Source organism: Scyliorhinus canicula, chromosome 4 (genome assembly GCF_902713615.1).
Source record: "Scyliorhinus canicula chromosome 4, sScyCan1.1, whole genome shotgun sequence".
Taxonomy (NCBI): domain Eukaryota; kingdom Metazoa; phylum Chordata; class Chondrichthyes; order Carcharhiniformes; family Scyliorhinidae; genus Scyliorhinus; species Scyliorhinus canicula.
The window spans coordinates 84,281,155-84,296,918 of NC_052149.1; the positions used below are offsets into that span (position 1 = coordinate 84,281,155).

At 46.4% G+C, this 15,764-nt stretch overlaps 1 protein-coding gene across 6 annotated transcripts in view; it reads right to left on the reverse strand.

The window, feature by feature from the left end:
- Positions 1-15,764, reverse strand: part of swt1 (SWT1 RNA endoribonuclease homolog) — a 266,421-nt gene that overhangs the window by 86,082 nt on the left and 164,575 nt on the right. For all 6 annotated transcript variants that reach the window (XM_038794629.1, XM_038794631.1, XM_038794630.1 and 3 more), the window contains 2 exons: positions 11,836-12,077; positions 10,996-11,139 (listed from right to left, as the gene is read on the reverse strand). In XM_038794629.1, coding sequence (XP_038650557.1) covers positions 10,996-11,139; positions 11,836-12,077 — 386 coding nt within the window. The remainder of the gene's footprint in view (positions 1-10,995; positions 11,140-11,835; positions 12,078-15,764) is intronic.

Sequence of the window (15,764 nt, forward strand, 5' to 3'; positions counted from 1 at the left end):
CATACCTCCTATGGAACCGTAACATCTCCTTTACCAGTCGGTCCGTCTCTGCCCTGTCAACCTTCTCCCTTTGAGCCCGGATTGAGATCAGCTCTCCCCATACCACCGCCTTCAGTGCTTCCCAAACCACCGCTACCGAAATTTCCCCCGTGTCATTGACCTGCAGGTAGCTCTGAATGCATTTCCTCAGCCGCTTGCACACGCCTTCATCCGCAAAAGTCCCACATCCAACCTCCAGTGCGGGTGCTGGTTAACATCTTTTTTTCCTATCTACCTTTGTGTCATCAGAAAATTTAGCTGGGGTTTCAGTGTCTTCACCCAGGTCATTGATATAAACTGTAAATAGTGGAGGCCCCCATTGCTGGATCCTGTGGCAGTAACAGCTTGCCAACCCTTGCTTAGGTATATGTTGCATTTAAGTTGTAAATATTGTACGCTCGGGCAGCACGGTGGCACAGTGGTTAGCATTGCTGCCTACGGCGCCGAGGACCCACGTTCGAATCCCGGCCCTGGGTCACTGCCCGTGTGGAGTTTGCACATTCTCCCCGTGTCTGCGTGGGTTTCACCCCCACAACCCAAAGATGTGCAGGATAGGTAGATTGGCCATTCTAAATTGCCCCTTAATTGGAAAAAATAATTGGGTACTCTAAATTTTTTTTTTTTTTTAATATTGTACGCTCCATGTACAATGCTCATATTAAATGAAAGTGAGCTTCCAGCTCTGAACTGGAAACTAAAACAGCATGGCAATTGAACAAAACAGAAATATTCAGGAAACGCTGAATACCTCACTTATTGTAACATAACTTTGCTACTGTTCAACATGTAAATCAGTAGAATCAACTTTAACTAAACATACTTTGTTGAAATAATTCCAAAACTTAAGAGGTGCCAGCACAACTTCTGATTTCATTTTCTCATTATTATAAAATGCACCATCTCTCGTCCACATGTACTAGCTATAGGGGTCTGTTTTTCTTGGCCAGTGTTTTCTCTATACCTTAAAACTAGCAACTTCAGCAACATGAAGGAAGGAAGGAAATGTGAAAGTCACTTTTAAGAGTGACACTGTGCAATACTGTATTATTTAAATGATACCGAACAGTTGCTGTGCAAATATAAGTTCTTTGAAACAACAAAATTTATTTTCTCAGGACTGTAAAATATCACGTCACAAAGATGTCATTTCATGCCAGATTTATTCTTTCCTTGCTTCAATTCCTTTTTGTGGCTGCCCTTCCCTGCTCCCTTAACCACCTTTGCATCTATACCAGAAGATATTTATTATCTCCACGTATATTTATTATCTCCCCACATGTTTCAAGTATTGGATTTTTAAAAATGTGAGTGTTGAAATGTAAACAGAAGAATGCTGGAAATAACAGCTACTTTCTTCAGCATCTGAAAACTGGATCGGGGATATACAGTAGACGATAAGTTAATATACAGTCCAGTTAGCCCAGTCAATAGATAATGACACTCTTAATACCAGGGTAATGGCTGTTGAGGAACAAATTTTCCCATGACGAGACACTGAATTATTGTGTCCAGATTCTCTGGAGTTTAGAAGAATGAGTGGTGATCACAATAAAACATACGAGATTATTAAGGTTGTATCCCCTGGCTGGGGAAATCTAGAGCATAGGAACACAGTTTCAGAATAAGGGGCCGATCATTTAGGATAGAGATGCGGGGAAATTTCTTCTCTCAACGTATTGTAAGGCTTTGGAGTGCTCTACCTCAGAGGGTTGTGGGTGCACCATCAGAATACTTTTAAGGTTGCGAGAGACAGATGTTTAGCATCTCAGTTAATCAAGGGATATAGGGAATGGCTGAGAAAATGGAGTTGAAGTTCAAAATTAGCCACGATCACATTCAGTGATTGAGCAGGTTCAACTAATATGGCCTTCTCCTGCTCCAAGTTTTAATGTTTCATGTAGAGACCACTCGGTTCTGTTTCTGATGAAGGATTCTTATATAAAACGGAGTGGAGCAGGAGATAAAAGAGCGAGACAGAGGGGAGTGAAAGCTTGGAGTTTGGAGCTCCTGAAGTGACTCCAGGATTCAAAAGTGACGTAGGCAAATGGAAGTAGGTAATTGGGTGAGCATAGTCAGGTAAGTACTATATACTACTTTTATCGCTTAGTTTGTACTGTTTACATTTTGTGGTCTACAATTTGTAAGGGCTACATTCTGTACTAATGAGGACCAGGGATATTATTTGATATTATTATAATAATAATTTATTGTCACAAGTAGGCTAACATTAACACTGCAATTAAGTTACTGTGAAAAGCCCCTAGTCGCCACATTCTGGCACCTGTTCGGGTACACAGAGGGGGAATTCAGAATGTCCAATTCACCCAACAGCATGTCTTTCGGACTTGTGGGAGGAAATCGGAGCACCCGGAGGAAACCCACGTCGACATAGGGAAAACGTGCAGACTCTGCACAGACAGAATTGAACCTGGGACCCTGGCACTGTGAAGCAACAGTGCTTATTTGATATTATTTAATTTTCAGTATCTTCCAAAAGTTTTAATTAAAAGAGGCAAGACATGGCAGAGGAGCTCAAAGCCATGGTGTGCTCACCCTGTTTTATGTGGGAAGCCGGGGTCAACATGTATGCAGGAAGTATCTCCAGTTGCAGCCTGGATTTTTGAGCTTAGGGCAGTGGTTGGGGACATTGTGGAGTAGCCACAAGGTGGATAATATAGTGGATAGAACGTTTAGAGAGTTGGTCACAACACAGACTCCACAGGCAGGAAGGGAATGGGTGACCGCCAGGCAGAGCAAAAGGACAAGCCACGCAGTGCAGGAATCCCCTGTGTCTATTCTCCTGCAAAACAAATATACCACTTTGGATACCGCTGGGAAGTGGGGAGGAGGAGAAATAGCCTCTCAGGGGAAAGCAACAATAGCCAAATTTGTTGCACCGTGGTTGTCTCTGCTGGGTGTGTGTGTGTGTGTGTGTGGGGGGGGGGGGGGGGGGGGGGGGAGCAATAGTTATAGGGGATTCAATTTTTAAAAAAATGTAAAGTGCCCAATTAAGGGGCAATTTAGCATGGCCAATTCACCTACCCTGCACATCTTTGGGGATGTAGGGATTCAATTGTAAGGGGAATAGATAGGCGTTTCTGTGGCAGGAAATGGTACTCCAGGATGGTACGTTGTCTCCCTGATGCTAAGGTCAAGGATGTTTAGATTATCTAGAGGACATTCTGGAGGGGGAGGGTGAACAGCCAGTACCGTGGTACACATTGGTACAAACAACATAGTTAAAAAAGGGATGTGGTCCTAAAAAGCAGAATGCAGGAAAATAGGAGTGGTTGGGGAGGGTTTCCACAAAAATGGCAGGGGGTGGGAACCTATGAAGAAACTGAACATCCAGGAGTATTCAGCATTTAGGAATTACAGAGAAAAAGGAAAAGGCAATGATGCCGCACTGTTGGTTAAATAGGAAATTAATGCAATAGTGAGGAATGACATTCGTTCCGGCAATGTGGATTCTGTAATGAAACTGCTGAGAATCACTAAGGGGCAAAAATATTAATGGGGACTGTATAGAGACCCCAAACTGTAGTGGTGATGTTGGAATGGCATTAAACAGGAAACTGAAGACACATCCAATAAAGGATCATCTGTAATTATGGGTGACTTTAATCTGCTTATATATTGGGCAAATCAGATTAGTCACAATACCATAGATGAGGAATTCCAGGAGTTTATATGAGTGGTTTTCTGGACCAATACCTTGAGGAACCAACTAGAGAACAGACCAGCCTAGACTGGATACTGCATAATGAGAAAATAATAATTGGCAATCTAGTTGTGAGGCCTCTTGGGGACGAACAGCCATATGATATAATTCTTCATCAAGATGGAGAGTGATGTAGTTGATTCTGAGACAAGGGACCTAACCTAAATAAAGGAAACTGCGATGGTATGAGACGCAAGTTGACTATGATGGATTGGGGGGGATGATACTTTTTTTTTCAAAAAGTATTTTTATTCAAATTTCTAACATTTTAGCACTTGAAAATCATTACAACACAGAAATAAACCCAACGCAAATTGGGAGCAGTTTAGAATTCAGCGGAGGAAAAAGAGATTGATTAAGGTGGGGAAAATGGACTTCCCGGTGACAGCCATGGAGTGTGTGGTCGCACATTTTGGGGCTCCTGCTCGAGGCAGAATTGTTTGGTCCTTGTTACCCTTTCACGGGGGTGTTTGCTTGTACAAAGTAGAGGAACAGACAGAGTTAAGGATTCTCCTTTGGGTGGGTATGTCTCAGCCCTGTCAAACAAGGAGTGCAACTGTAAAGGGGCAACAGTCAGACCAGCAACTTTCGAGGAGTGCGATACAAGAAAAGATGGCGGAGGGCTTTGTGGGGTTGCTATCTGTTCAGTGATCCATGGAGCAGTTGATGGAGGTTTTGACAGTCAAGTTCTGGCAGCAAAGGCAGGAGGCCTCAGAAGACCTGGCTCTGGTGGCGGAACTGATTCAGGCAGCCTTTGAGAGAGTGGTGGAGAGGTTGGAGGCAGAGAGTGGAAGAGTCAGTGGCGGACCATGATGACCGTCTGGCCTCATTGGATGCAGAGATTACGCTGGTGCCGGAGGGCCAGAAGAAGCAAGGGGGCAAAAGTCGACGATTTGGAAAATCGGTCGAGGGGCAGGATCTCCAGATTGTGGAGTTGCACGAAGGCAGTGGTGGAAAGCAGGCCACGGAGTGTGTAGCGGACATGCTGGGGAAGTTGGTGGGAAAGGGGGGTCTTCGACCGACTCCACGAGGTGGATCGAGCACACAGGTCACTGAAGAGGAGGCCAAAGGCAGGTGAGCAGCCGAGGGCAATGGTGGTCTACTGCACAGATATCTAGGCAAGGGGAAGATTCTGCAGTTGGCAACTGGAACGAGGAACTGCACCTGGGAAGGGAATTTGTTTCGGATCCACCAGGATCTGCGTGCGGAGCTCGCAAAGCACCGGGCTGGTTTAGCAGGATCAAAGCAGTCCAGTTCAAGGAAGGAGTGAAGTTTGGGGTGCTATCCCCAGCCCAGCTGTGGATCACATAACAGGACCAAAAGTTCATGGGGTGGCGAGCAGGTTTTTGTCAGACCATTAACTTGGGGACTTGTAAGAACTTTGGATGGTGGAGAGACCAGTGGGGGAGTGTTGGTGCTCTTCGGCCGGGCGAATATTGTATTTTATATTATGTGGAGTATTGGGGGCGAGGGATTAGGTGGGTGTTTGGCGGAAGGCAGTTGCCCTGAATGGGGTCCACCATGCAAGTGGATAGGCTACTTAACGGGAGTGAAGTTGAGGATAGATCGGTTGGGATTTCTTGTTCTTTTTCTCTGTAGGGGACGGCGGGGAGGGGGGCTTGCTGACGTGGAGGGAGTTGGTGTAGCGCAGTTTCTTAACGGGCGATGGTGGTAGACATCTTGGGGAGGCCCTAGAGGGGTGTGGACCTGGGAAAGCTCATTAAAGCGGAGATACGGCTGACCTGAGGGAATGGGCCGGGGACCTCCCGACCCGAGTACTTTCATGGAGAGTTCTGGGATTAAGTGAGCTGGTTAACAGGTTGCACGTGTTCGCATTTGAGGAATCTGAAGGCGGGTGTTGTGTTTTTGCAAGAGACACATATGAAGGTAGTGGATCAGATGTGGCTGGGGAAGGGATGCAGGTGGCCGCGGGGGAGGGGGGGATGCCGGACAGTATTTCATTCGGGGCTGGATATGAAGAGGGGTGTGGCAATGCTGATTAATAAGGTGGTATCTTTAGTGGTGGGGAGCATAGTGGCGGACCCTGGGATAGATATGTGATGGTGAGCGGGAGATTGGAGAGGGTGTCTGTGGTGCTGGCAAATATTTATGCCCCAAATTGTGAAGATGTGGAGATTAGGAGGTCAGTCCTGGCAAAGATCTCGGGCCTGGACATGCATCGTCTGATCATTGGGGTGGGTGGGGGTGCATTTTAATACAATGTTGGATCCCACGTTGGACAGGGCGTGCCCCTAGGTTTACGAGGGTGTCGGCAATGGCGAAGGGGTTGTTCGGATTTATGGAATGAATGGAGGCAGCGGACCCATGGCAGTTTGTGAAGCTGAAGGCAAAGACATTTTTGTTCTTTTCACATGTCCACAGCGAGTACTGCCGAATTGATTTTTTTGTTCTTGATAAGGCACTGTTGGCAGGGGTGGTTGGGGTCGAGTATTTGGTGATCGTGGTATCTGACCACGCGCCACATTGGATGGACTTGTAGGGGGCAAACTCGCAGATGCCGCAGTGGAGGTTGGATGTGGAGTTAATGGCCGATAAGGAAGTCCGTGAGAAGATAGGGGTGGCTAATCGGAACTATGTGGAGTATAAGAAGACGGGAGTGGTCTTGCCGGCTACATTGTGGGAGGCGTTGAAGGCAATACTGAGAGGGGAGTTTATTTCAATTAAGGTGCATAATGTGAGGGTGGAGCAGGCAGAGAGGCTGAGGATGGTGATGGCCATTCTGCCGATGGACCGAAGATACGCGGTGGTACATGAGGAGGCGCTGAAGGAAAGGCAGTAGCTTCAAATGGAGCTGGGGCTAGTGTCAACGGGAGAGGTGGTGGGGAGTTCGGGGAAAAAGCAAGCAGGGATAGAGGGGCAGTGTACGAGTATGGGGAGAAGGTGAGCAGGATGCTTGCGCATCAGCTGAGGAGGCAGGCGGTGATGAGGGAGATTGGGACAAGGGACAAGCTAGTAATGGTGCCAGAGGAGGTAAATGAGGGGTGTGAAGCATTTTATCGGAAGCTGTACAGTTCGGACCCCCCGGCGGGGGAGGAGGGCATGAGGTGCGTCTTCGATGGGCTGGAGTTCCCGAGGGCGGATGAGGCGAGGGTACAGGAGTTGGGGGAGCAGATTGAACTGGGGAAGTGAAGCAGTCAGGGAAGGCCCTTGGCCTGGACAGGTTTCCAGCGGACTTTTATAAGAGGTTTGGGTCAGAGCTGGGATCTCTGTTGGTGTAGATGTAGAATGATGTAATGGGGAGGGGTGAGGTCATCCCCAATGCTGTGTCAGGCATCTATCTCACTCATTTTAAAGACAGATAAAGGCCCGGAGCAGTGTGGGGCGCACTGCCCGATATCATTGTTAAATGTGGATGCAAAGACATTGCGAAAAAGCTGGCCGTGCGGATAGAGTATTGTGTGCCAGGTGTGATAGAGGAGAACCAGACGGGGTTTGTGAAGGGGCGGCAGCTATCAGCCAATGTGATGATGCTCTCCATGGGCTGGAGGTGGAGGTGATTGTGTCAATGGACGCGGAGAAGGTGTCTGACCATGTGTGGCCGTATTTAGTCAAAGTGCTGGGGTGGGTGAGGTTTGGGTGGAGGTTTGTCAAGTGTGTGGACCAATAGTGTCAATTCGGAGTATTTTGGCTTGCATCAGGAAATGAGCAGGGGTTAGGGTTAATGGCCTTATCTCCCCTTTGATGTTTGCCCCAGCAATTGAACCATTGCCAATGGCTCTAAGGGCTTTGAGGGGGTGGCGGGCGTTGAGAAGGGGGTGGTGGAGCACCGAGTCTCTTTGTACGCTGACGACCTCTTGCTATATGTTGCAAACCCGGTTAAAGTTTTGACAGGAGGATCTTGGGGGAATTAAATCTTTTTCGGGGTATAAGCTCAATTTGGGGAAAAGTAAGGTATCTCCGATCAACGGAGGTTGCCGTTTCGGTTGTTAGGGATGGCCTTTTGGTATCTTGGGTTACATGTGGCACAAGAGCTGTGCCCAGCTGCAAAGTTGTATCTGGCAAAGCTGGTGGAGGGAATGAAGGAGGACTTTAGGAGGTGGGATGTGTTGCCTTTGGCATTGGCTGGAAAGGTCCAAACGGTAAAGATAAAGGTGCTCCCAAAGTTTTTGTTCGCGTTTCAGAATCTCCCAATTTTTGTGCCTGAGTCAGGTGAATAGGATGATACTGGGGTTCATGTGGACGGTCCCCCAGACCAGGAGGGCGTTTCTGGGGGATTATTGGCCAGCGAACAAAGCTATGGTATGGAAGTAGGCGGTGGAGGAGAGATCGCTGTGGGGATGGATGGAGAAGTCTTTGTGTAAAGGAATCAGCCAGAGGGCACTATTATTGGCATCTCTTCCGCTCTCACCGGCCAGGTATTCCATGAGCCTGGTGGTAGTATCAGCTTTGAGGGTGTGGAATCAATGTCGGCAGCACTGTAGGATGGAAGGCATGGTTTCTGTGAGCACCGATTTATGGCAACCGCAGGTGTATTCCAGCGGGGCTGGATGCGAGGTTTCGAGGTTGGGGGTGATTGGGGATAGAGTATTTTCGGGAACTGTTTTGGAGGGTAAGTTTTCAGAATTGGAAGAGCTTGAGGAGGTGTACTTGCTGCCGAAGGGGAATGGGTTCAGGTACCTGAGGTGAGGGACTTCTTGAGGAAGGAGTTTGGTTTGTTCCCACGGCCGCCTCCAGCGCTTCAGGACAAATTTCTGTCCGAGGGTGAGATAGGCAAGAGCAAGGTGTCGGATATATGGGGAGGTGATGAAGTGGGAGGGTACCCGAGGAGGTCCAGCATAAGTGGGAGGAGGAGTTGGGAGAGGCGATGGGAGAATTTATAATGGGGATCAAAAAAATGGCTGACCAATTAAATCCATACTTTCGTTCTGTCTTCATAAAGGACCACAAATAAGATATCTATAATGTAGGGGAACACAAGGTTTAGTGAGAGAGAGGAATTGAAGGAAGTCAGTATTAGTAGAGAAATGGTGTTGGGGAAATTGATGGAATTGAAGGCTGATAAATTCCTAGGGCCCGATAATCTACATCCCAGAGAATTTAAGGAAGCAGTCCAAGAAATAGTGGATGCATTGGTGGTCACCTTCCAAAATTCTTTAAATTCTGGAACAGTTCCTGTGAATTGGAGGGTAGCTAATGTAACTACACTATTTAATAAAGGGAGGTAGAGAGAAAGCAGGGAATTATAGACCAGTCAGCCTGGCGTCAGTAGTGGGGAAAAAGCTAGAGTCCATTATAAAAGATTTAAGAGCAGGATACGAGGAAAACAGTAGCAGGATCGGACAGAGTCAGCACAGATTTAAGAAGGAGAAATAATGCTTGACAAATCTACTGGAATTGAGGATGTAACTAGTAGAGTTGATGAGGAGGAGCCAGTGGATGTGGTTTATTTGGACTTTCAGAAGGCTTTCAACAAAGTTCCACATAAGAGATTAGCATATAAAAGTAAAGCACATGGTATTAGGGAGTAGTGTATTGTGATGCATAGAAAACTGGTTGGCAGACAGGAAACTAAAAGTAGGAATAAATGGGTCTTTTTCCAAATGGCAGGCAGTGAATAGTGGGGTACCGCAGGGATCAGTGCAAGGACACCAGCTATTCAGAATATATTTGAATGATTTAGATGAGAGAACTTAATGTGATATTTCCAAATTTTCAGATGACAAAAAGCTGGATGGGAGGGTGAGCTATGAGGAGGATGCAGAAATGCTTTAGTGTGATTTACACAAGTTCAGTGAGTGGGCAGGTGCATACAGATGAGGCATAATGTGAATAAATGTGAAGTTATCCACTTGGTAGCAAAAACAAGAAGGCAGCTTATCTGAATGGCTATAGACAGAGAGGGTAATGTGCAATGAGACCGGGGTATCAGTGTACACAAATTGCTGCAAGTAAGCAGGCAGGTGCAGCCGATGTGGTATATTGGCCTTCATAGTGAGAGGATTGGAGTACAGGTACAGGAACAGGCGTGTCTTGCTGCAATTATACAAAGTCTTGGTGATACCACACCTGCAATATGTGCAGTTTTGGTCTCCCTATCTGAGGAAAGAAGTTCTTGCTATAAAGAGAGATTGAGTCGGTTAGGATTGTATTCACTGGAGTTCAGAAGAATGAAGGGATCTCTTATAAACCTGTAAAAGTCTAATTGGAAGGATGTTTCCAAAGGCGGGGAAGTCCAGAAACAAGGGCCACCATCTAAGGATTCAGGGTAAACCATTTAGGACTGAGATGAAGAGAAGTTTCTTCACCCAGAGAGTGGTGAGCCTGTGGAATTCGCTACCACAGAAAGAAGTTGAGGCCAAAACACCATGCATTCAAGTTGTTAGATATAGCTCTTGTGGGCTAAATAGATCAAAGGATATGGGGGGGGGGGGGGGGGGGGGGGTTGGAAAGAGAAGGGACAGGCTACTGAATTGGTTTATCACCCATGATCATAATGAATGGCGGAGCAAGCTTAAAGGGCCAAATGGACTCCTTCTGCTCCGAAATCTATGTTTAAAACATTTAACCTGTTTGTTCTCTTTCCTAATGCTGACAGACTACTGTGTATTTTAATGGTTTTGTTTTTATTTAAGCTTCATGTTGCAGTTTCTGATGAATGACGAGTTAACATACAATTTTCAAAAATTAATAATAATATAATAATAATCGCTTACTGTCACAAGTAGGCTTCAATGAAGTTACTGTGAAAAGACCCTAGTTGCCACATTCCGGCGCCTATTCGGAGAAGCCGGTACAGGAATTGAACCTGCGCTGCTGGTCTTGTTCTGCATTAAAAGCCAGCTGTTTAGCACATTGAGCTAAACCGGCCCCAACCGCTCTGTATGCAAGGATCTTTAACATTTCTTTTAGAATAATAGAAAATGTGTTGCACTGAAAACGCCAGAAACAAATGGTATGAATTTTAAAATGTTTCTTTACTTTCTAACAAGTTAATCCAGAGGTTTGTTACATTATAATATTTCAAATTTCCACAGATAGTGAATGCGCATAGATTGATTGATGTAACGTTCTGCAACTTTGTTGTGTGATTATTAGATCACATTACTGGGTGAAAGAGGAGTTTGGTAACGTGCATTATTGTGAATCGTCAGATAACACACTACTGTCAATGTCATCGTTAAATGGCACCTTAGAACACTTAAGAACAAACTGTATTAAATTAAAAAGACTTTCCAATTGCTTTATGTATTCCTCCTGAGAAATCAGATGCTCACCTTTGAATTCCTGCCAGCAGTTCTTTTACAGCAGGCATCAACCTCTGCAGGCTCTGAAATGCTTCCTCAGGAAGTGGCAGCTTGCTGTCATTTACAACAGCTACTGAGTTGTGAGGAAGGTTGAAGGTTGCAAAGATTAACGAGCTGGTGGAAAAAAATTTAAAATTAAAATCTCATGTACCTTCATACAAGATCAAAAAAACTGTTGATGATTTACTTTATCAAGCACAAAAGTATTCCTTTATTATTAATATTTTATTTACATGATTTCTCACTATTAAAAAAAATCCTCACTATTTTAACCTGTTGAGTCAATCAGCACATTGTAGATTCTTGTAATTCCACTTTAATTGTCTGTGTTTTTCAGTCATTCAGTAAATGCCATTTATATTTGGTTTACATTTCATATTACATTTCAAACATGTAATAAATAATAATAATCACTTATTATTAGGCTTAGTAGGCTAATGAAGTTACTGTGAAAAGCCCCACATTCGCCAAATTCCAGTGCCTGTTCGGGTAGGCCGGTACGGGAATTGAACCCGCGCTGCTGGCCTTGTTCTGCATTACAAGCCAGTTGTTTAGCCCATTGTACTAAACCAGCCCCTGACAGGAATCTCCTCAACTTTATGTCCAATATAACATAGTCTTGACATCTTTAATACACAACAGTTCATCATTCAGTTCTCTAGTCCAGTCAACATTATACATATCATTGGAGTATACAGAGTAAAATTACTGCTTTGGGAAACAACCAAGAATGTGCCTAAATGAAAACAGTGTTTTATTTTGACTAATATATTACTTGTACATTTAACAGCACACAATGGATTTCCATACCTGTATTTGTTTATTATATTCCATACGTTCTCAAAGGTGGCCCAGATTTGTTGACTTCTGCTCACACCTTGAGAGTTTTCCACCTGTGACATAGGATAACCACTGGGGCAGTTGAATGGAACCAGAGTTAGATTTCTTCCTGAATCAGGGTTCACAGGCTGCTCAACTGAAACTTCCAACTTTTCAGTAGACTCTTCTGACTTCACTGAGGATTTTGACTGGAGTTCATTTTTGCTGCCATCCTTCATAACACGAGGAAAGAAAAATAATTTTTTTTTACTATAAATCTCAAATATTAGTGTGCTTTTCACAGTCCATTTTCTCTCAATTTCCTCCTTTCGCTGGGGGAGGCACGGGCTCCTTTGCCTGGTTGTGATTCTGTGGGTACGGAGTAACCCTATTTTCAATTCCTAGCTCAAATTACCATTCTTCATAAATTTGACTATTCAAATCTGGATGCCATCAATCCTTAACCCTCATCAGATATCAACATCCATGCACTTTCCAGAATATATTGGACAGGGATTATGTACATAATTTAAATAAAAGGCAGACTTCCACTCCAAAAACAGCCAAATTGACAGCTTGATCAGCAGACATGAATGCAAATTTTCAGGAGGCAGCCACATCCAGGACCTGTGGGAATGTGCCTTGTCAATTAGTAGAGGGTCTGACCGAGGCTGAGGGAGCAGGAGAACCTGGCGCCATGGAAGCCCAAGGCCACAAATCCTAAAACACCAACATTAAATTTAAAACTTCACGGTTTAATCTGGCTCAGCAGGATTCCCAGCATGTTTTGCCTGACAAGGGAGCCAACACGATCTCCCAACTCGATTCCCATGCGGTTTTCAGCTTGAAATGACAGAACAGGCCCTGATTAGATCATTGGACATCATTAACCTGAAGTAGGAACCCACTTCCTTCCTGTGGGAAGGTTAAGTATGGGGAGATAGAGGGCAGCACGGTGGCACAGTGGTTAGCATTGCTGCCTACGGCGCTGAGGACCCGGGTTCGAATCCTGGCCCTGGGTCACTGTCTGTGTGGAATTTGCACATTCTCCCCGTGTCTGCGTGGGTTTCGCCCCCACAACCTAAAGATGTGCAGGTTAGGTGGATTGGCCACGCTAAATTGCCCATTAATTGGAAAATAAAAAATAAAAATAATAGGGTACTCTAAATTTATTTAAAAAAAAGTATGGGGAGATAGCAAGAAGGGAGCAAGATTAGAGTGGGTAAGTGACTCGCATTATTTTAACGGTGTCCACTCCCCACCCCAGTTTTCGGGTGTTAGAGACAGTTAAAATTGTAGTCAAAATATCTGTTTACGAGTGGTACCTAAAGAGTGGATTTACAGCATAATGCAGAAAACAGCAGAGCATCACTATATATCAGTAACTGTGTATATTGGCATTTAAAACATTTAGGATATTTCCTGTTAAGAAACCAAATGTGTTTCACTGTAACACCAAGAAAGGACAGAAAAAAGGTAGAATTAAACTACATACTCAATAGTCCTACTGGGGAATTAAAATTGCACTGTGCGATATTAACCATGGTGCTTTGGAAAGAAAAGCACTGTTCATAATCTCAGGATTTCTCAAAGTACTTTTAAAATGTAATTACCGTTGTAACGTAGGGAAACAGCAGTCAATTGCTGCACAGCAAAGTCTTACAAACAGCAATGAGCTAACTGAACAATCAGTTCTGTAACATTCTGAGGGGTTATGTGCTTGTTTCTGAAGTGCAGTTTGAACCTGATATCTTGGGCGCGATTCTCGTCTCCCCACGCCGGGTGGGAGAATTGCGGGAGGGCCCCCCGACAAATTTGGCTCCCCCCCCCCCCCCCGATCCCCCCCCCTGCCTGGAAGAATCGGGGCTCGCCATTTTTCACGGCGAACGGCGATTCTCCAACCCGGATGGGCCGAGCCTGCCATTCGCAGCTGTTTCATGACGGCGGCAAACACACCTGGTCGCTGCCGTCGTGAAACGGGAGTGAGAAGCCCGTTTGGGGCTTGTAGGTGGCCTAGCAAGGAAAGAGCACCACGACTGTGCTCGGGAGGGAACAGGCCCCGATCGGTGCCCACCGATCGTCGGGCCGGCGTCAAAATCGGATGCACTATTTCCCCTCCACAGCCCCGCAAGATCAAGCCGCCACGTCTTGCGGGGCGGCTGAGGGGAAAGACGGCCACCGCGCATGCGCGGATTCGTGCCGTCAGCATCATGAAGGCGCGCCGGCCGCGTCATTCTTGGCGCGACGGCCCCGCGGCCGAGAGTTACGGAGCGCCGCTCCTAGCCCCGCCAGGAGGGGAGAATAGGGGGCGAGGAGCGGCCTCCGAGGCCGTCGTGAAACTCGGCCGAGTTTCGAAACTCGGCCCTCCCGATTTTTCCCGGGAGCGAAGAATTCCGCCCCTTCTGTCTACTGCATCAAGGATTGCACCTCGAGACTGTTGGTTATTAAACCCACATTACAACATTTCAAGTGTCAAAAAGCTATGCAATACTAATGTTTGCAAGAACTAGGAGATTGAAAGCAACAAATAAATTAATTTGATTTCCTCCTTTGTTTCCCACCTTCCAAAAGCTGCTTGCCCAAAACTCTGATTCATGTATCTTCTTGTGCACTAAGACTGTTTATCCATTACTCCGTTCTTTGCTGACCTAGATTGGTATCTCATGCCCTAACAATTAACTTCCCCAAGGACATAAACCTAAATTCTTGAATACTTCTTGCAACTGACACCAGCCTTTTACACATTCTATCTCCCTTCAACTGCTCAAACTCTTACTAATCACTTATTAAATCTCTCTCTCTCTCTTCACCTTTAAAAAAACTTACCAAAACCAACATATTTGACCGAGCTTTTAGTCACCCCCATTAATGGATCATTTTCTTGCTCCTCGATCATTTGTTGTACACCTATTTGGGGTGTTTTTTTGAGTTAGATAGATAGATAGAACAGTACAGCACAGAACAGGCCCTTCGGCCCTCGATGTTGTGCCGAGCAATGATCACCCCACTTAAACCCACATACCCGTAACCCAACAATCCCCCCATTAACCTTACACTACGGGCAATTTAGCATGGCCAATCCACCTAACCCGCACATCTTTGGACTGTGGGAGGAAACCGGAGCACCCGGAGGAAACCCACGCACACACGGGGAGGACGTGCAGACTCCACGCAGACAGTGACCCAGCCGGGAATCGAACCTGGGACCCTGGAGCTGTGAAGCATTGATGCTAACCACCATGCTACCGTGAGGCCCCTCACGGGAGTTAAAAGGGTATTTCAATAGGAACTCCATTATTTTGACTAATACTTAGTTTATCAAAAATCTAACTTTCGTGAAACGTAAAGGTTCGACACAATGGAAATAATATTCTTTCCTAACATTTTTCAATCACTTGCCTTTTCATCAGAATGCCCTCTTCCCTTTTTTCACTCTTCTCTATCCTATGCAGTTCATTGGGCTAAACTTCACGGGCAAAATTCGTGAATCGCCCGGGGCCGGCGTAAATCCCGCCCCCACCGTGGCCGGAATTCTCTGCCACCCGGGAATCGGCGGGAGTGGGAATCACGCCCCCGCCGGTCGGCGTGCCCCCCGCGCCGATCCCCCGAAGTCCCGCCGCCTACAGGCCAATCCTGCCGACGTGGTTTCAACCACCTCTGGTGGCGGCGGGATTGGCAGCGCGAGCGGGCCCCCGGGGGGGGCCGTGGGGCGATCGGACCCCGGGGGGGTGGCCCACGGTGGCCTGGCCCGCGATCGAGGCCTCCACCATGGCGGAGGCGGAAGAGACCCCCCTCCACCGCGCATGCGCCGGTGGTGACGTCAGCGGCCACTGCCGCACCGGCACATGCGTGAACCGGCGAAGACCTTTCGGCCAGCCCCAACGCCGGGCGGCGGGTGTCAAAGGCCGTTGGCGCCGGTT